Source organism: Spizellomyces punctatus (genome assembly GCF_000182565.1).
Source record: "Spizellomyces punctatus DAOM BR117 chromosome Unknown supercont1.10, whole genome shotgun sequence".
In the NCBI taxonomy this organism is placed as follows: Eukaryota; Fungi; Chytridiomycota; class Chytridiomycetes; order Spizellomycetales; family Spizellomycetaceae; genus Spizellomyces; species Spizellomyces punctatus.
In genome coordinates this window covers 914509-934586 of record NW_015971546.1, presented here as the reverse complement: position 1 = coordinate 934586, position 20078 = coordinate 914509, and the positions used below count along the sequence as shown (strand labels likewise).

Here is a 20078-nt window from a genome sequence, read left to right as displayed (position 1 = left end):
TTGGTATACTAGCAACCCAAGTCAAAAATAATCACCACTGGAATCTTGACCATGGTACTTGGCACCAAACCAGGCTCATGAGCACTGCATAATTCCCAACCCCAGTTGACATGCCAATTTGGCTATTGGTCCTGCAAAGGCACGTAGCCGTCTTGGGCCTTCTCAGGCAAGTGCTTCAAGACGATGCTAAAAACAGTGTAATCCATATCTTGGGCATCTCAACTGATGAGAGTAACCCCAGTACGGACCTTTGCGAATGGGGAACAGAGTAGCAAAAAATATAACCCAGTATTCATTTGCAAAGCTGACAGAGATTTCGGTGCTGTTTAGTGTCATTGCACAAGGATCCAGGTCATCATGAGCAAGAACCGGGAAGTCATAGTTTCCTTCTTGGTCTGGTAAAGCTTCATACGTGGCTCTGACATCCAGCGAAGACTCCCCATATTGATTTGCATCAAATGGCTCGTTGCTTCTTTAACTGTTTGGCGTCCCACTCCACCCAGTATTTCTTCTGGAGTAGTCCGTGTCCATTCTCTCAGCTTCAGGTAGGGTCCTCGCTGCGGTTGCTGCGTACACAGATTTTATTTCCACCAAAGAATGAGCTTCGATTGTCTCGGCGCTATGAGACGTTGCGTCTCAAAATTCCTTGATACTTTTCAACAAAGAAAAAAAAATAAATGGAAAACCAAAATTCTTCAAAAAAATATATCATCTAGGTACATTTTCCCCCCTCCTTGAACTTGCTCACCACAATTTCGCAAGTTATCCATCCCCAAACGCCACAAAACAAAAACCTTTTCTAGTCCAGTTATAATTCATCATGCGTTACCGTCCTCGTATCAGCCGGTTCATTATCACCGCTTTCAGCCCAATCCACGGAATCATGCACCTCTCGACCTTCTTTGTTACTCAACGTCTCGCCACCAATACTGTCACCTTCGCGCTCATCCCCAACAGTCGGTGTTATCTCCGCATCAGGTTCTCGGCCATTTTTGGACATGGTATTCTCACCGGCGGGGCTCATCCCAGTCTCATTTTCCACTGCAAGGGCTGCAGTGGTAGGCTCAGTCTCCGTCCAGGACGGTTCAACAAGAGGAGTCACTGCCATTGGCTCTGTCGTCTCTTCAGCTTGTACCACTACTGGGTCAGTTGAGATTGGGATCTTTTGATTAACAGACTCTAATGGCTGTTCAGGGACCGGTGACTCGAAAAATAGGTCTGAGTCGATCGGGTTGGTCTCCTCTGAATGGGATACATCCGAAACGGCAATCGTGGCGTCGACTTCTGACGTCGGTGTCAGGATGGTGGGTGTCTTTTGTGGTAAAGAATTCTGGGTATCTGGTGGCAGGGGTGAGCTCTCGGTAGGCACTGGACTCGTCAGACTTGTAACATCTGGGGATTGTTCTGCAACGGGCTCAATCGGGTGTATAACCTGTTCCGACGCCGGACTGGATAACCCGATATCAGCAACGGGCACCGGTAAATCTGTCAGCTTTTCAGCAACGGGTTCCATGGTCATATTCGCTTCTCCGGCAGACATCGCAATATCCTGTTCAGGAGTATAGCTGCCCACAAGGGATTTCGAGAAGGATGGGGAACCCTGCTCCGACAACGGCACTGACTCCCAAGTCGTTTCAGGAGACGGCACAACCGGTTGACTTTGCTCAACAACTGCTACAGAAGATGTTGATGGATCTCCCGTCCTATTCTTTGGAACAACCGACACGACCGGTGTCGCTACTGTTGACAGCGTCTCCGTTCGGTTCTCTGAAGCTTGCTCCACGACTGATACCAAAGATGTTGACGGAGTTACCGTCCTACTCTCTTGAGCAACAGGCACGAGCGGTGTCGCTACCGTCGATTGCATTTCCGTTCGACTCCCCAAATCTCGACTCTCAACACTTTTGGTTCCCTTCTTTATCTTTCGAACCCCCTTCCGTAACCCCCCCACAACCCCCTTACCAACATCTGACCCCCAAACACCAACCGTATACGCAGCATCAAACACCCCAGGTGCCACATCCCCCACAAACCGCTCAGCAGCGGCATGCCAAGTCGTCGTGACCGCCTCCCAAGCTGGCATCACAGTAGTTCGACAGACGTCGGCATAGGGTGGTGCTGGTTGTGTGTCAAGTCGTGATGGAGAGCACACGACATAGATGGTGGAATATACTATGAACCACATTGTTAAGAGTGCCGTCATGAGGGTCGCCAGGGAGGGTAGGATCCGACTTTTGCCTTGGACTTGTTGAAGAAGGGCCTGGAAAATATGGTTGATCAGTCGGGGTGATTCGTGATGTCACGAAGAAATCACAAAATTGAAACGCATACCGCAAGCTCTTTGCTGTTAACTCCAGCAGCGTCCCCTTCAACCGGTGTCCAAGGCTCTGGAATGTCGCGAAAACCGAGATTGCCATCACCGGGCGGCAAAGCATTTGACATCCTCCTATTAAATAGCCGCTCAAACAACGCCTGATTGTCTACCCCTGTGTTGGAGCTGGCCCCTCCAATTAGCATCTCTTGGGCAGCTTGCATACGTCCTTTAATGTCAGACAGTTCAGTCTGTACAGCAGTGAGTTCAGATTGAGTGTAACTGAGGTCCGTCTGCGCCTGGTGATGGATAGATTCGAGCATGTCTGCCCTTTCTTGCAGGGCGCGGACATCGGTTGTAGATGGTCCAGTCTGCATAGTGCTTAGTGGGGGGCCCATATTGATGGGAGGTGGAGGCATACCAGTGGGCAATGGAACCGCCTCCTCAGAGTCCAAGGTAGAAATAGATGTCAATCCATAATCGGCAGCAGAATGCTGGGGTGATGGGGCTCCAGAAAAGCCATGCGATCGCAATGGAGAGGTTGCTCGATCTTCGGTATCGGCTCGATACGTTACAATTGCATTTGCTAGGTCGGCCGTATCTTCCAGCCCCAGTCGCCGCGTGATCAACTGCGTTCGGACATCCTGGAGATCAGCTTGTATTCGCGCCAGTTCCGCCGCAGTTTCCGTATCGCTCTCCAATTCTTCCGATTTGCTTGCTGCATCAATCAGTGCCGCACGAGTGACCTCCAACTCGGCTTGCACCATGGCTAATTCAGCGCTCAAACCAGCCCGCTCTGCGTCGGTCTCCAACTCTCTCCCGGAAGCCTCAAGAAGCACACCCTTGACAACCAATACTTCATTCCGTACAGTAGCCATCGCTGCCAACAAAGGATTCTCATTACCTTCCTCATCGAATACTTCTTCCTCAGTGGTAGGTGCATTGATGGCAGCGTCAGCTAACGCCCGTGTTTTCGCATCGATTTCAGCACGTGCTTCGGCTAGGTCGGCTTCAAGTGCAGCCACCTTTGCGTTGACTTGGACCAACTTCAGGTGCAATGTATCAGCATCGTCCTCACCAGTACGGAGTGCGTCCTGTTCGCCCTCCCCGTTCCAGCCTTTGCCATCACCAGATGTCTGCGGGACGGAAAGGACACCCTCATCTTCCATCCCAGCGCGTAGTGCAGCAATTTTGGCTTTGAATTTCGCAATTTTGACACGCAACTCATCCGAGATCTGTTGTGCATCTCGAGCGGCTGCAAGCTCCGTCTTTACCATGACAAAGCGCTCCTCAATCCGCTCAGCTTCTTCTACCCGTTTCTGAGCATCTACAAGTTCCTTTTGTACGACCGCCATGCGGGCTTCGATGTTGCCGACCGTTCGTAATCTAGACTCAACGTCTTCAAGTTGGGATTGACTTGTATTCAGCTGGGTTCGAGTCGAGGAAAGCTCGCTATGGGATGCAGCTAGCTCCGTGCGAAGATTGACAACTTCAGCACGGGCTTGATCCAGTTCCTCGCTCAATGCTTCCGCTCTCCCCTTGATGGCATCCAATTCTCCAGAAATTTCTGCTAGTGTACTGCGGACGCGACCTAGATCTGTACCAGGTCCACCATATGAAAGTTCCCAAGTTACTTCGGTCTGAATGGACAATGTCCCGTACCAGTCGATCGAGTCATTAAGTTGCGAAAGTTCCACCAACTGCGGCCAGCCACATGCGGGGTTCTCGGCATCAAAAATATACCCGCCCGTCAGGGTCTTTGTCACCAAAGCTTCACCTGCCGCATGAACCTTTATTGTAAGCGAAACAATCGGACGCGACCACGCAGACTTGAGAGCAGACTCTTGTGCGCTCTTTTCGGGAATGAGGTATACTGAAAAGTGGGTTCCTTGTCCTTCCTTATTGCCTTGTCTAAATATTTGGATCCGCCACTGACACTCGGGTGGACCAAATGCTTGCGACTGTGTCTCATCCTCGGTCAGCTGCCGGAAACTGGGAATGTCCCACTGGTACTGATAGACAGCCCAATCCAATACTTGTTCGCCAATAACATCCGCCTCCAGATTCAACGTGCCATCATACGTGACGGCATCAGATAGACTTTGCAGTTCCAGTAATTCAGGAAAGCCCCATCCGGACATGGCCGCGGAGAAGCCGGTGAAAGAAGGTGCTGACGTATCTGTCGTAATGTAATTCTCAATTGGATCAGGTACACCCACAATGGGAGACCCCGGAATCGCTCTGGAGCAAAATGCAAAGAGGACCCGTCACACAAAGTCCGTATACTCTCCATCAAGTCTCTGCGGTCACATACCTTCGCACTCGGACAGAAAACTCTGTAATGGGTCGAGTCCAAATATCCCCTGCAGCGAGCTCCGTCTCATTCTTCAGCGGTCTGATAAACGCGCTAATATGCGAACCAGCACCATCCCCCGCGCCTCTTGGATACACAACCAACTGCCATCTCCAGTTTGGTGGTCCAAAAGGCAGTGATACCAGCTTTTCATCTACTGACTGTGAAAACCCATCGATTGCCCAGTGATAGGATGAAAAAAGACGCGTGCGCACGGGCACGACGCGATATACACCACCATATATGTCCAACGTTCCGTCGGGAATGTAAGTTGGCCCAGCGCCGCTGCTGACCGTTTTCACTAATGGTGGATGATGCATTTGTGGGACAGGCACTGGTGGTGTGACATGACTAACTCCAGGAGCTCCTGCATTGTCGGGCCCAGTTGCTGTGTCTTGTTGATATATCGTGTGATGTTCCCCTTGCTATAGTATCAAACGAGAATTTACCATCAGATCCGCTCTCACAAACAGTTAAATGGCTAGCTTCCCCTTTTCTCAACCGTGGCTACTTACGTCGTATAAAGGATGGGACGAATAGTATCCATTTGATTGCACCATAGTGGGAGGCGATGATTGGGGCATGCTCGAAGAGTATCCAGTCATATCCATATGACCATAGCCTCCCGATTGCTGGTGACCATGTACATTGTAATGATTCATCGCATTATAATCGTAGTCCATGCTGGAATATGTGTTGGCGGATAGTCCGCCCAGTGATGCTGGAGATTGTCCATCTTGCGTCATGGAAGAATCGTACTGGTGATGCTGCGGCGGCTGTTGCAAATGATTTCCAGCGCCGAGCCCATGGTGATAGAGAGATGTCGAGTGCTGTTGCTGTAGGGGTTGGGAATGTTGCTGGGAAAAGGGAGCTGAACCTCCAATGGAAATGGAACTCGCTTGGTGGTCCAAGATTGGAGGCTGTGGCGGTGTTTCCTCTGGAAACCCGTTCAAAGCAAACATTCCAAAAAGTAAATCGCGCCGTTCCTAGGCGTCTTTGGGAGAGACGTACGTGTTAGTTAACTCAGAGACGGGAACAGGCTCCAACCCCAGGATATGCAAGCGACTCACACTATCCAAAAGCTGTCGGTTCGTTGTAGAGTGATATGCAGTTATTTGTTCTGTAATAATCTAGCGTGCCATATGCCAAAACAATGGACAATACACAAGAAGCACGACAAGGATGGAAAACAAGAAAGGATGAAATGGGAGGGGTATGAGGTGGGAGAATGTATGAGGTTCAGAAGCAGGAATGTTGCCCTATGCAATAGGGACGATCGCAAAGCCTCCCCAAGAAGCCGCCTTCTAGACACGTGACCAAGTGCATTGGAAGGTCTACGTCCAAACAACGAGTAACATCGCTGTTATCACTGCGTTGACACACCACACCTTGACCCAATAAATCCATCGTCCAACGTTTACAATCTTGTAAACAAAAAAGTCTTGCTCCATTGGCTTTCAATTAATAAAGCACCCAAAATCTCTACATACAACAAAAAACCTCTATGCAAAATACAAAAAAAAAGAGCTTACTTCTAACATTACATTCTTCTTGCCTAAAAAAACTAGTCACACTAGAAAACATCTTACTTGAATAAAAAAAAACCCTGCGGTTTACGCTCATCAAATCATTGAAAAGCTCTTCTTTTTAAGCAAGGGTGGTTTCTTAACCGGGGTAGGCATGCGAAGCCCTGAAGGTGGTCGAATCCCACTCGTTCCCATACCCGCCGTCTTGGTCGGCGTACTCGACCCACTCCCCACACTCGCCCTCTTTGTTATTTTCTCTGTTTCCGTCTTCTCCTCTCCATTCTCTGGACTGGGCTCAACCACCGTGCCGCCAGCAATCCATCCCTCCCCATCTTGACTGGGCTGCAAATGATGGGACCACCGCAAGCGGGAGGTCTGCGCGGGAGTCCGCAAAAGAGTTTTGGTTCGTTCACGGTCGGATTGAGTTGAAGCGCGAGTGGGAGTGCGGGTGGGTGTTGAGGGCTTTGGTGTGGTGGTACGCGAAGAAAGGGTGGGAATTTCATCTGGTGAGCTGTTGAATTTACGGAACTGACGGGGTTTGTATGTTGTCGTTGCAGGAGGAGTGCTCGGAGCGGGTGAGGAGATGGAAGCGGATACTTTGGAGGTCGTGGCAGATCGGGAAAGGACTGAAGATGTCTTGCGTCGTAAAGGTGTTGTCCCTGCGCTCAAGGTTGAACCAGCACTCGTTCGTGTCGTCCCTGCGCTCAACGTTGAACCAGTACTCGTTCGGGTAACGGAAGGTCTAGTCGTGGGCGTCAAACTCCCAGCTGTCTTACTCCGCATCAGCGTCGGCGCACTCGGGGCAGGGGTAGGCTTGGGTATAGCCTTCACACCCCTCGTCACCGCCGACGGAATCTTCAACCTCGAAGTGGATGACGGTCCCGGTAGCCTTGACAAAGATGAAGGCGGTCTCAACCTGGATACAGTTGATCCGGTGGAAGACACATTCGACACAGTCGAGGCGGTAGACTGGCGCTTATCCCGTTCTTTGCCTTTCGAGGGTGGTGAATCGGGAGGGGTGGGCATACCCGCCTCTTGCTCCCTCAGGACAGGAAGTATAGTGGGTTTCACCTTGGTCCGCCCCTCCCCGGATACAGTGCTCTCGTTTGACAGGATGGAGGTGCGCTTCGTGGAGAGCTCGGAATTAATCGTCTCGGTTGAAGACTGTCGACGGAGCTGCCAATCAGCTGGTGTGGGCGTTGGTGACTCTGTTGACCGATTTGGATCAGGAAACGATCCGAGAGGCGGGGAGGCCCATCCGGGTGGAGGATATCCCCAAGCAGGATGGTATTGTGGTGGAGCTTGCATCTGGGACGCCCATGGACCCCAATAAGGAAATGGCGGCATGCCCGGTGGGAACGGATTAGGCCAACCAGCGCTGGCAGGATCCGTGCCATTGGATGGAGTATTTCCACCAGGAGGGACCCATTTTCCAGATGCGATAGCATCTGCAAACTTTAAAAGAATTTCCGTTGCGCTCGTAGAGTCAATATTATCGTGCAGTTGCTTTTCAGCGTCCAGAACGGCTTTGCTGTCAATCGGGAGCTCCGGACGATTGACATCAGTTTGGGTTGTTTGATCCACTGTTACCACAGCGGTAGCGGTATCTGCTGTCGTCTTTGCCAGTGGTTCAACCAATGGACCCTCCGACAATGTCGCACCAGCCTCATCCGTCCGCATCCCAACGTCTCTCGTCAAAAGTACGTCCTGCTGCTGCTTGTGCTCAGCCAACTGCTTAATACCCGCTGATTTAAGAGAGCACTCCAACTCTGTCCCCGTCACCGCAAACTGCTGTACAAAACTCCCAAGGATGCCAGCACATCCATGTAACGCTAGTGTTTGCAACTTGTCGCACGACTTTGCGACGACCTGCACGCCCTCGGGTGTGATTCGGTCACATCCGGCCAACGTCAGGTCTTCCATTACTTTTGCGTACCTGGCGAGTGCGTGCAATGCCACGTCAGTCACCGATGGGACAAATGATACATCCAATCTTCGCAGAGTTGACCCGCAACTCTGCGCCAGCTTCACAACAGCATCGTCTGTCACAGCCGTACATCCATCCAAAACGACCGATTCAAGCACCGGACAATGAATCGCCGCATATCGCACATGATGATCTTCTACCGCGCTATTTCGAAGGTTAAGGTACCGTAAGGGTCGACGTAATGCTTTGTGCGGGTTCACCACAACCGGTCCCAAACTCGGTCCGCATGCCTCCAACTCTATGGCTTGGATGCGTTCGCATCCATCTATAAGGTTTTGCAATATAACAACGGTTGCCTGTGTATAGGAGAAGTCCACGCGTTCTAAGCGCGGACAGCTTCTTGTGAGGCCCGGCACCAGGACATCTGTGATTGGGCATCCCCGCAGGTAAACACGTCGTAAATGTCTAACGTTATCGGATAGGGACTGGATGAGAACGTTAGAGGCGTTCAAGGCGTTCTCAAGACGGATGCCCCGGAGATTCCGACACAATTGAAGGGCCACGTCCAAATCTCCCATCAAGAGTTCATCTGAAATAGAGAGTGGAATATCAAGGTCAACAACGTAGGCCGCATAGTTGTGAATCCCGGGACTGAGGAGGGTTTGCAATAGGGAATGAAACTGCTTTGCAGTTTTCACACTTGGACATCGATAAATCGCTTTGGCGGCCGCTTTTGACCATGTTTTTGATACCAAGAGGCATGCCAAGCGGCTTTTGTGTATGCTTAGATACGAGGCGATCGTTTGTATAACTTGGGGGGGAAGAACCAGGTGATATTGGAGAGGCTTATGGGATTCGTGGGTTGTGTTCATAGAGCATTGCTCTTTTGGTTCTGCTGCTGGGGAGACAGATATTGGCGAATCATTTTCCGATGCCACAAAGGGGTTAGGCTTAGGTGACCCTATTCCTGAGGTAAAAGAAAAACAAGAAAGCAAAAGCGGTGAGCAATACACCACATGGGAAGTGACGGGTCCCGCACCATTCCGACAGAAGAACTAAATCCATCGGCCAAAACTCCTTCCAGAACGCTCCCAAAACTAACCTACGAGAGCCCCTCGTGAATGCTGTCTCCGTAGCATAAACCTTTTGGGAGGCGTTTCGTTGAGCAAAGAAGGTACGTCTGCCAGTAGACACGAAGGTGTCGGCGATGAGGATGCTTCTCGTTCCAGCAAGAGCTCGTCCTCATTGGCGTCCAGTTCAGCCAGATCGAGTGGTGATGGGCTAGTGAAAAAAGAAAGCGAGCAAGAGAAAGAATATCAATGATCAAGTTCAGAAGTAACTTCAGGTACCAACGCAAGAGATCTGTTTCGCGGGGTTTACGGTACCAACCTCCGTCCCAGTTCGCGCACATCTTCGGAGAGCCAGCCGAAATCATCGACGTCAAGAGGGGTCATCACCTAGACAAGCTCCCGAATGCATAGGAACTCGCAATAAGACTTTGTCAAGGCCCAGAGTGTGCACTTTTAAACTGAAGAGCGTTTTGATAATGTCGCAAAGCCCCGAGACAAGTAGGCAGCCGTTGAATGAATAAAGTCTTGAGGAGTGTCAAGAGCACAAATGGGGAGCTTGTCAATGGCGTTTCTGGACAAGAAAATAACACTAATGATGATGGTCTTTCCCGAAATCTTGCACACTGGGAAAAGAACCTTTTGCTCCGACAGCCCCCATGCGCTTGTCCGCCAGCAACAGATGACACAAAAGGAGAAATGGTGCACAGTCACGATATAGAATGGCACAGTCATGCCACAACAAGTTATGTTCGACAGCATTAACATCAATGGCAATTTGGAATTACCATAGTCCTTATTATTTACTACAATGAATGATACATACATCGATGCTACTTTTGTCTTCTTCACTTTCATCGTCGTCGTCGTCGTCATTACCCTCATCATCATCTTTTATGGTGATTTTCAGTTTATTCTTCATCTTCGCTGCTCTCCACCGGCGCTTCATGACATTCTTTCTCGACTTCAACTTTCTGCATGTAAAGCACACCCCATTCGTTCCGGTACGAGCGGCCCATGCGAGGACTTTCCCCAAAGACAATGATATTCCTGCCAGAGTCGAAATACTTGTCGCCAGCGCCTTGAATAATATCAGACTCCTTGTACAGGCGGCGTGCGATGCGTTCCATTGCAGTTCGAGCTGCTTGTTCAGTCGTGTACAACCAGATCTCAGGCTTTCCGCCAAAGTCTTCCTTGTAGTCCTGAATACGGCGGATACAACCCATACGGAACCCATTGTGATGATATCTCGAAGTTTTCAGCTGTTGAAAGGGCAGTGGTTGTGGGGTGGGAAAAAAACAAAAGGACGATGGAGAGCAAGTTGAAAGTTCCTACACCCACGTGATTATGCTTCCAAAGCTGTGCCTCTTATGGAATCATTTACCACTTGAACTTTCTGCTGGCAATGGAACAAACACCTTTTCAACCATTTCTTTCAACTCTCTGGATTCCAGCTTTTGAATGATCTACTTGGACTTGGAGATGCGTTTAGCGGTTTTTGGGAGTTTTTGGGTCGCTTTGGAACGCATTCCTCATCGCATTCGCTCATCTCTCTTACCATTGTAGCAAATGAGCACACATGTTGAGGGACGCTCATTCAGAAAGTAACTGAAATGTCATAGTAGAGCAGTTCTATGTTTTTCACTTCTGCCCAGGACTCATCACATCCTGCCCAATAGTTTCCTTTTGGAGCTTCAACAAATCGCCGTACGTTGCAAATCGCAAGGCCACAGTTCAGATCAGCTTTTAATCGCTAAAGTTAAGGCTGAGATTAATGAAGTGGCTGAGGAGCCATAATGCTCTATATGGCTTTATTGAGGTGCTCAATGACTGTGCCCCCATTTAAGGTTATCGAAGCCTTGAAATATTCACATGACTGTGCCATTGACGAAGGTACTGTAGTCGTTGTTGTCGGGGTCGGGGTCCTCGTTTGTTATCTTCATCTACATCGACGACGACCACTTGCCGCCCCGCCTGAGAAGCACACAGAATGCTTCCAAAGATATCGCCAACTATCCGACATACCCTCCCAGACTATGTAGCCCTCCTCATCACCTTCTTCATTGGCGTAGGTGTCTCCTATATCCATCCCTTCGAGCGACCCTTCCGGCCAGACGACTTGGACATTTCACATCCACATTACAATGACTGGGTACCGAATGGCGTTGTCATTTCTGTAGTTCTCATCGTTCCGCCAGTAGTCATGGCGCTCTTTTGGGCTGTGAGAGTCGGGCTGGATAGGATGGGATGGATTCCATTGAGCAATGTTACGAGTCCCGTGCGACCGAACCGAGGGAATGTAGCAAGCTTTGCAAAGGATTTACATTGGTTTATGTTGGGATTATTATTTTCCTTGGCTACGACGAAGCTCTTTACGGATTTCTTAAAGAATTGGGCTGGAAGGCTGCGTCCTGATTTCCTTGGACGGTGTTTGTGGAATGCGACGCTAAATGCGTGCACAGGGGATACAGAGACCATCCGTGAAGGACGTCGGTCCTTTCCATCTGGGCATACCAGCTCCATGTTTGCGGGAATGGGCTTTCTGAGCATTTGGATGGCAGGCTGGTTTGGTGTGCTTCGGAATTGGCGGGAACGCGAGGTGAGCGTCGAGGAGGACGAATCCGATGGAATGGAATCAGCAGTTGAGGAGGAGTTTGGAAAAGGTTGGAAAGGTGTTTTGATATTAGTTCCTCTTTTACCCGCTTTCTATGTTGGGATATCACGGTAGGTTCCTTGTTTTGGAAAGCGCAGCACGACAAGCTCATTGAAGCTAATACGTCAATTGGCATAGAACACAACAATATGTCCACCACCCATCCGACGTGGCATTTGGCGGCGCAATGGGATTCCTTATTTCTCTGTTGTTCTATAGACTGTTTTACGATCGTACTGGACGACCCAAGAGTTTTAGTATTCGCGTTCCTGCTAGACGGTTGTGGTAGTAAACGTTTGTGCGCACGGTAGTGATGTAATTTTCGCCTTGGAAAGGTTTTTGGTATACAAGAGATTTGTTTTTGAATGTCAGGTCTACGTCGTAGTTGCTTTACACTGTTGAGTGATGTTGGTAAGTCATTAGATTGCTACACGATAGCCCACCGTCAAACAACCTCCTGAGCATCCCCAGCTTGTGCGTTCATCGCACACCAATCTCATGTACTGCAGGACAGCGTCCGCGGCCCGAGGGCTGCGTTTTCCCCGCGAAAGGACAAATTCCTCGACTTCCCCATGAGTAAGTACCTCTAGACACAACAACATGCGCAAACCACAGTCGACGATTGCCAGAAGTAAGGAGCTGACCATGAGCGCTACCCCTGCTCACGTATACCTCAACACACTACTCTCGGCCGGCCAGCAGATCCTACGCCACCGAGCCCTTCACCAGACTCACCACCGGCAAGCATTTTCCTGAGCAAAGGAAGGGTGTTTGTATTGATTCAATCTCACATAAGCCTTACAGTTCAAGGGAATACTGCGTCGATATATGGACTATGAGGGCCAGGGTGAAACACTATTACTTGCATGCACAATCGATATTATTACAAGAATTATCTACAAACTCGTCTCAACTAAACTTGGGGGCATATGCTACAGACTCACCCTCGGTCTCAGGCATACAATGTTACAGAAGCCAGATACCCATTTTTCATAACCTACTCGATTCAAACGTGAGTGAAGCGTCAGCTAGAAAGTAGTAGAATAAGACGCCGCACCTCAAAAACAACCCCATCGAATCCGTAAAACCATGTAGAACCAAAAGGATTATGATGATTCCCTCTATTGAAGACAACAGGGCGGGGTGATGGTGTTGGTAACGTGCTTTGAACGTCATTCCACTACCGTTTACCAGTGAGCACACAATAGTCGAGTAAAATGCATCAAGCACGCGTACCAGATCGTCACACCCAATCACAGCACCATTCTCAAAACCCACAACCTGGAACCGACATTTCGTATACTCTCCAAACTCCCAGCATCCCAAAAAGTTTGTATGAAGGATGAATTTCGTGATGGTGTGCGTAGTACCGGAAAAGAGGATATCAATGCCTAGCGAAAAATCTTGACAAAATAGATACTTTCAGTTCACTTGAACAGGCCCGAAAAAACAATGCAATACACTTACAATTCCAGAAATATCCTCCTCCATCACATTCTTCAGCAACATCCACTCCAAAAATCTTCATCTTATCTTCACCCTTCTCTAGTATCTTTTCTGGTTTCCCAAGCGCATCCAAAACATCTTGTGCGGGCGCGCCAAACTTGAGTGTACAGTCGCGTTGGGGAATGTGAATGCCATGGTTCAATTCAGCGGTGATGGGTTCAAGTTGGGATAGAGTAGGTGGAACCGCGTCCTCCCATTTTTCCGCGCCAGCGTAGACGTAAATGCGATTTAGGACGGGAGTTGTACCGTCAGGGAACGAAAGAGGTAGGTCTAGTAGTATACAACAGTTCAATAAGAGCTTCTATAATGGGCCAGTCGCACGATGTTTTACCTGTAATGTTTTGCAGGGGAATGTACTTGTCCGGAATGGGGAACATAAATGATATCCCCTGCATAACTAGTGAGACCGGTGCTAGATAGCTAAAACCCATCACCAGCGCATACCGGATAACTCAACACATAGTGCTTCTTTTCCTCGCAGAATTCGCCCTAGGCAGCTTCCCTTGTTAGCAACCACTGTCAAAGATGCCTGTGCAACAGCATTCCACGTACAGGATATATCGGCCCAAATAATCGATAAATGTGTACAAATGTGGGTAGGACCTTGTAGGAGCTGTAATATACGCGCACAACGTTATCAACAAGTGGACAAAGCCATGACAATCAATGTAGCAACCTACTTGAATTCGACCCCATTGTAAAATAAGGAAAGTTTCGAAAAATCATACAATTCAATGGATTTCAGACACTAAGAATGTACCGTCAATAAAGAATAACAATAAAGAAACATGGCCTTGAACCCTTACCTGCGATTTTGGATCAAATCGCATGCAAACACCGTTTGCAGGAAGGTTCAGCACAATATCAATGTCCAACGGATTCTACACATCCAAAAATGTGAAAACCGTTTAATAAAAGCGTCACACCAAAGCGTCACAATCATCCACATCATTCAAATACATGCACTTACCAAATCCCCATACTTGCACTCAACCCGAGGCACAACCCCCTCCATTCCTCTCAACCGCTCGACGACCTCCCCAATAGGTGCTCCCAATATAAATGGGCCAACCGAGCGACCAGGCACAACAGTACATTCCAGACGAGGCGCAGTTGGGAGGGGAGTTGCTGTGGGCGTCATACGAGGAGTTGGGAGTCGGGGTGGGTGGGAAGTGGGTTTCGGAGGGCGCAGAACGTTTGAAGGTTCTGCTGCGACGGGGTTGGCAATGGCAGGTGTGAATGAAGTGAGGTCTGGCGAAGGCTGCTTTGGCGGTTGCTTTGTAGCTTGCTCTAGAGCTTCCTCCTTTTCGTTGGGTGGTGATGGTGACGGTGGTGGCTTTAAAGCAACGGTTTCCAGAACGACAGCTCCCTCTGCCGTCAATGCAGTTTCAGAAGCAACGTCAACACAAACACTCTCTCCCGCCTCTTTGTTGACACTCTCCAAAGGTTCCTTGCACAATTCTTCCTTGTCAACTTGTCCAATGTCTTGCAGCGGCTGTTGCTGTGGCAGTCGGCGTCGGTTTCGTGCCTTTCCTGGCAGCCAGACCCAATCGGTTATCACATAAACTCAGACGATGGCTGTGCCTTACACATGACTCATCAAACAGCGTGCTGCGCAATGTCACACTTTGTTAACTCACCCATTATTAGATGTGTGTGTGTGTTGACGAACGACGACGGGGGGGAATAAACCAGCTAGCGATGGGCAAACGACGACTTTGTTTTCTTTTATAGCGCACACGGCCTTGTTCTTCTTTTGCAGAATACACGTGTGACTCCTTTAACAAAGAAGGAAGACAGTTCTAGTCACGTAAACCACAATCTTTTTTCATTGCTTAATGAGCATTTTCATTTCCTTCAACTTGTTGTCTCTCCTGTCTCCCCTGTGGAATCAAAAGAAAGTTGTTTTGGGCATATGTTTGGCTTATGGGATGGGTATATTGGGAAGGGATTTGAAATTGTCAGCAGTTTTGTTGAGCATGACCAGGGTTTTTGTTCATCGGCCCCCTGGACAAAAGTATTCCAATACCAATACAGGAAGAAAGATTGTCTATCGGCTTGTCGTTGATTGCATTCTTGTCAAAGTTCAAATGAGCTCTAATGAACTGAATTCTCAAACCGTTTCTTGATGGCGTTACTAAAATAGCAACAAAAGCCAATCCCCCATTTGAAACCTGTTGGAAAATTACAAACGATCACAGCACTCGATGCGAGTCATGTAACGGGCGATAACCAAAATGCCCTTTTCACGAAGCTAGCTCATCCTTTTACTTTTCACTTTCTGTCGTCCTCGTTCGTTCCCGTTTGTAAAAAAAGGTTTTTGACCATAAAAAAGAAGCTGTGCTCTAAAAACAGCCCCCCGTGGCAGTGATCCAGGGCTATTGATCAGGTATGACTCACTCTGGGTCTGGGGTTTCTCGCCCATCGCTTCTTTCATTTTCGCAGAGGGCAAACCCGGCACAGATGGCATTGGCCTCTGCTACTCCATACACAACTAACATATATTTGTAGGACATTCTGTTACTTTATATTCATCAGCAATGACCATTCCACGACAACACACTGCAACCATCACCGTCAAGGGCATGACCTGCGGTTCATGTGTCCGCACAATAGAATCGCAACTGCGACCGCTACCTGGTGTTTCCTCAGTAGCGGTCTCATTAGAGGAAGAGCTGGCAACAGTGGTGTATGATGCGGACCTACTGGATGAGAAGGACCTTGTGAATGCTATTGAGGAATGTGGGTTTGAGGCCATTCCTGTTGGCGGGACGAAAGAGGTAGTGGTGAGTGTACAAGGAATGACCTGCCAGGTAAGCACGATGTAGTTGATAGAATTCCATATAGCAACATATAGCCTCATTACCCTCTCTCTTTAGTCATGCGTAAAGACGGTCACTGGTGTCTTGAAGGCACTCCCGGGCGTGGAAAGTGCTGTGGTTGACCTCGCTAGCGAGTCAGCGACAGTTACATACGACGGTGGATTGCTGTCGCCAGAGGATTTAGTTGCCGCCATAGAAGGATGTGGATTCGATGCCGCTCTTCAACAACATGGGCTAAACGAGCAGCCAACTGCGTCCGGACACTACGACATATCTATAAAGGGCATGGTCTGCCAATCCTGTGTCAAGACGATTACCGCGAAACTTTCTCCTATGGTGGGAGTAAAGGCGGTCAAGGTAGATCTAGAAACGGAAAACGCAAGCGTTGAAATCGATACAACCCAGACAAATGTGCTGGCATTGATAGACGCCATAGAAGAATGCGGTTTTGATGCTTCACTGTCTTCAACATCTCCCATAAAAACCCGTCCGAAGCCGCTTACCCTAACTACCGTCCTCAAATCCACTCTCCGACCCTCAAGTCCCGATCCCCGCACATCCCTCTCGCTCAGCGTATCATCCCCTCTCTACACCGCCACAACTGCCGGACCCATACGAACTGTGCAAATCGAAGTTCAAGGAATGACATGCGCAAGTTGCGTGGCATCGATTGAAAAGCACTTGCGATCAAATCCTGGAGTCGTTTCTTGTAAAGTCGCTTTGTTGGCTGAACGAGCTGAAGTCCAGTTCAAAGAATTGCTCATGACTGAAGAGCAGGTGGCGAAACTTATCGATGACATTGGGTTTCGAGCTAAAGTGTTACCCAGTGCTACCTATGGAACGATTGATCTAAAGATTTTCGGTATGACTTGTGGAAGCTGCTCAGGAAAGATTGAACGAGAGCTGAGCAAGATGGATGGGGTGCAGACTGCTGCAGTGAATCTTTTGGGTCAAAGCGGACGGTTTCAGTTTGACTCATCCATCATTGGTGTGCGGGATATAGTTGAAAAGATTGAATCTCTTGGGTTCACGGCTTTTCTTTCCGACATGGGATCCAATGCCCAGGTGGAGTCCCTAGAGCGAACAAGAGAAATTCAGGAATGGAGATCAGCCTTTTGGAAGTCACTCAGATTTGCCATTCCTGTCACGCTACTTTCAATGATCCTGCCCATGACGTTTTTCGCGCGCGTGATTGACTGGGAGATCGTGCGAGGATTGTCGTTGGGCGATTTGACGATGCTGATCCTGACAATTCCGGTTCAATTTGGTATTGGTCAGCGATTCTACAGTGCTACATTCAAGGCCCTCTCGCATGGAAGTTACACCATGGACGTATTGATCACACTCGGTACCTCTGTAGCATTTGCATTTTCCGTTGCGTCCATCATGTACTCGATATGTTTAGGAGGACACCCGAAACCTCAGGTGTTTTTTGAAACTTGCACGACGCTCATCACGTTTATCACTCTCGGCCGGTTTCTCGAGAATTTGGCCAAGGGCAAGACGTCGTCGGCGTTATCAAAACTCATTTCCTTGGCACCCACAAAGGCTCTGCTTTTGTCCACGGATCAGAGTACTGGGCAAATAACTGAAAAGGAGATTCCAACCGAGTACGTTCAAGCAGGCGATTTGCTAAAAGTGATTCCCGGTGAACGCGTCCCAGCCGACGGTGTCGTCGAGTACGGTTCGACCAGCATTGACGAAGCCCTTGTAACGGGTGAGCCTTTACCTGTTAGCAAAAAGGTTGGGGATGCGGTCATTGGGGGCACGGTGAATGGATCGGGTGCCATTCACATGCGGGCAGTACGGGTTGGGGCTGATGCGACGTTGGCTCAAATCGTCAAACTTGTCAATGACGCCCAGACCTCCAAAGCGCCAATCCAGAACATTGCGGATACTGTGGCAGGATACTTTGTTCCTGCTGTCATCGTCCTCGGCTTGGCTACCTTTTTTGTGTGGATCATCATTCTGAATGCGACGAAATGGATACCGCCATCGTTCCCTGACGACAGCAGCGTGGTGTTTGTCTGTCTCAGTATGTGCATATCAGTTATTGTTGTGGCGTGCCCTTGTGCATTAGGGCTTGCCACACCCACGGCCGTTATGGTGGGGACCGGTGTGGGTGCTCAGCTGGGAATTTTGATAAAAGGAGGTGGGCCTTTGGAAACGGCACATCGAGTGACAAAGTTTGTCTTTGACAAGACCGGGACGTTGACGATGGGCAAGTTGGAGGTCGTGACTTACCAGTTGTTTGCGGACGATCTCAAGTGGCACAATGAGGCGGTCTTTTTTGGTATCGTTGGTGCCGCAGAGGCCAACAGTGAGCACCCTTTGGGAAAGGCTATCGCGAAGCATGGTAAAGAGGTGCTGGATGTCAGTACATTCCCCCATGTGGTCGAAACTTTTGAGGCGGTCATGGGATCAGGCGTCCAATGCACCGTCACACCACCCAGCGGCAAACCTGTCCACGTCTTGATCGGAAACCAATCCTTCCTCACGTCCAACAAATGCAGTGCAATACCGCCAGGTATTCTCGACTCGCAGCGGACTCATGAATCCCATGGGCATACCGTAATTTTTGTTGCATTCAACCAAATGCCAGTCGGCCTGATTGCACTGGCAGACACACTTAAACCGGCCGCCCCACCTACGATTGCAGCCTTGAAGAAAATGGGCATCCAAGTTTGTATGGTAACAGGCGACCAATATCTCACCGCACTCTCCATCGCTCGCCAGTGCGGCATACCCACCTCCTCCATCCATGCCGGCGTAACACCGTCGGGTAAAAAGTCTCTGGTCTCGCAATTTCAAGCTGATGGCCATGTGGTTGCGATGGTAGGCGATGGTGTGAACGATTCGGCAAGTCTGGCTCAAGCGGATATGGGGATTGCTGTCTATGGAGGCACGGACGTTGCTGTGGAAGCCGCAAGTGTCGTGTTGATGAGAGACGAGTTGGGAGACGTTGTTACGGCCATTGATTTGAGCAGAGTGATATTTAGAAGGATTCGAATGAACTTTTTGTGGGCTACTATTTAGTAAGTCTTTTGCTCACATCTCTCATATCATTCATCTCAGATTCTAACGCGTTATGACTCTTCGTAGTAACATACTCATGATTCCCCTTGCAATGGGTATCTTTTCCCCTTGGGGAATCACTCTACCAGCAATGATTGCGGGCATGGCCATGTCCCTCTCTTCCGTGTCTGTCGTAGTTTCATCTCTCCTCCTAAAGTTCTACAAACCGCCTAAAATATTCTCATCAACGGATATTGTATCGAACGATGTTGATTTGGAAGCCAGTATCGCGGAGCCAAGAACAAGCGGAGCGTTTGTTGACGGTGTTCGGGAACTCTTGCATGGATCACCAAAGAGGGGTTACCTTCCCCTCATGGAGGAAGAAGAAGAAGAGGCCGGAGAGGTTACAGAATTGTTGGAGAGAGTGGAACTAGCGTGATCAGTCGTGTGATGGCTAAGTCCAAGCAAGCCTATGTTTATTCTTTTTTTTTTTTTTTTCAAATCTTTGTGGGTCGGTGTACAATTGTATGAATGGGGATGAGCTTGGTGATAGGTTTGGAATTGTTTGAATGAAATAACGGATCTACGTAGATCAAGTTTGGATTTTTTTTTATATGTGCTTTTGAATTGGGATGTGGGTGTATCCAATAAAGGAAGAAATTCTGATTAGTTTAACCTGCTGTTGGAACAAAGAATGGTTGGGGGTTTGAGATGACACTGGGTCGTAACGTAGAGTTTTAAACTTTGAACGTTCATCCCAATTGAAGAGCATGTTCTGCTTTTGTTTCGTCGTCTTATAAGGTACTAATCTCATCCTTGTTCATATTCGAGCCAATAGGTTCGTTGACGAGTATCTCGTAAGTCCACATGTCTGTTTGCTTTCTGTTCCTCGTTAGTG

At 49.0% G+C, this 20078-nt stretch overlaps 6 protein-coding genes across 7 annotated transcripts; 2 read left to right on the top strand and 4 right to left on the bottom strand.

The window, feature by feature from the left end:
- Nucleotides 1–691: 691 nt before the first annotated feature.
- SPPG_06025 (uncharacterized protein) lies at nucleotides 692–5944 on the bottom strand. The gene is made up of 5 exons (XM_016754231.1): nucleotides 5735–5944; nucleotides 5180–5658; nucleotides 4626–5089; nucleotides 2332–4552; nucleotides 692–2260 (listed from the first exon to the last, which is right to left on the bottom strand). The coding sequence occupies exons 2-5, from the start codon at nucleotides 5624–5626 to the stop codon at nucleotides 809–811; spliced, it is 4584 nt and encodes a 1527-aa protein (XP_016607118.1). The 5' UTR covers nucleotides 5627–5658; nucleotides 5735–5944; the 3' UTR covers nucleotides 692–808.
- Nucleotides 5945–6045: 101 nt separating this feature from the next.
- Nucleotides 6046–9824, bottom strand: SPPG_06024 (uncharacterized protein). The gene is made up of 3 exons (XM_016754230.1): nucleotides 9507–9824; nucleotides 9220–9398; nucleotides 6046–9084 (listed from the first exon to the last, which is right to left on the bottom strand). Exons 1-3 carry the CDS (start codon nucleotides 9569–9571, stop codon nucleotides 6287–6289), a joined length of 3042 nt encoding a protein of 1013 aa, XP_016607117.1. The 5' UTR covers nucleotides 9572–9824; the 3' UTR covers nucleotides 6046–6286.
- A 152-nt stretch (nucleotides 9825–9976) lies between these two features.
- SPPG_06023 (uncharacterized protein) lies at nucleotides 9977–10462 on the bottom strand. The gene has a single exon (XM_016754229.1). It carries the CDS (start codon nucleotides 10419–10421, stop codon nucleotides 9984–9986), a length of 438 nt encoding a protein of 145 aa, XP_016607116.1. The 5' UTR covers nucleotides 10422–10462; the 3' UTR covers nucleotides 9977–9983.
- Nucleotides 10463–11105: 643 nt separating this feature from the next.
- Nucleotides 11106–12442, top strand: SPPG_06022 (uncharacterized protein). Its single transcript, XM_016754228.1, has 3 exons — nucleotides 11106–11908; nucleotides 11976–12248; nucleotides 12309–12442. Exons 1-2 carry the CDS (start codon nucleotides 11175–11177, stop codon nucleotides 12124–12126), a joined length of 885 nt encoding a protein of 294 aa, XP_016607115.1. The 5' UTR covers nucleotides 11106–11174; the 3' UTR covers nucleotides 12127–12248; nucleotides 12309–12442.
- A 236-nt stretch (nucleotides 12443–12678) lies between these two features.
- SPPG_06021 (uncharacterized protein) lies at nucleotides 12679–15673 on the bottom strand. The gene is made up of 11 exons (XM_016754227.1): nucleotides 14984–15673; nucleotides 14314–14876; nucleotides 14150–14224; nucleotides 14024–14091; nucleotides 13896–13956; nucleotides 13788–13832; nucleotides 13675–13732; nucleotides 13305–13613; nucleotides 13074–13240; nucleotides 12895–13017; nucleotides 12679–12834 (listed from the first exon to the last, which is right to left on the bottom strand). The coding sequence occupies exons 1-11, from the start codon at nucleotides 14985–14987 to the stop codon at nucleotides 12790–12792; spliced, it is 1518 nt and encodes a 505-aa protein (XP_016607114.1). The 5' UTR covers nucleotides 14988–15673; the 3' UTR covers nucleotides 12679–12789.
- Nucleotides 15674–15677: 4 nt separating this feature from the next.
- Nucleotides 15678–19891, top strand: SPPG_06020. 2 transcript variants are annotated; one of them, XM_016754225.1, is made up of 4 exons: nucleotides 15678–15732; nucleotides 15855–16156; nucleotides 16223–19200; nucleotides 19268–19891. In XM_016754225.1, exons 2-4 carry the CDS (start codon nucleotides 15884–15886, stop codon nucleotides 19617–19619), a joined length of 3603 nt encoding a protein of 1200 aa, XP_016607112.1. In that variant the 5' UTR covers nucleotides 15678–15732; nucleotides 15855–15883; the 3' UTR covers nucleotides 19620–19891. The 2 variants fall into 2 exon arrangements, with proteins under 2 accessions (XP_016607112.1, XP_016607113.1); XM_016754226.1 differs by lacking the exon at nucleotides 15678–15732 and having other exon boundaries at nucleotides 15762–16156.
- The last annotated feature ends 187 nt before the right edge of the window (nucleotides 19892–20078 follow it).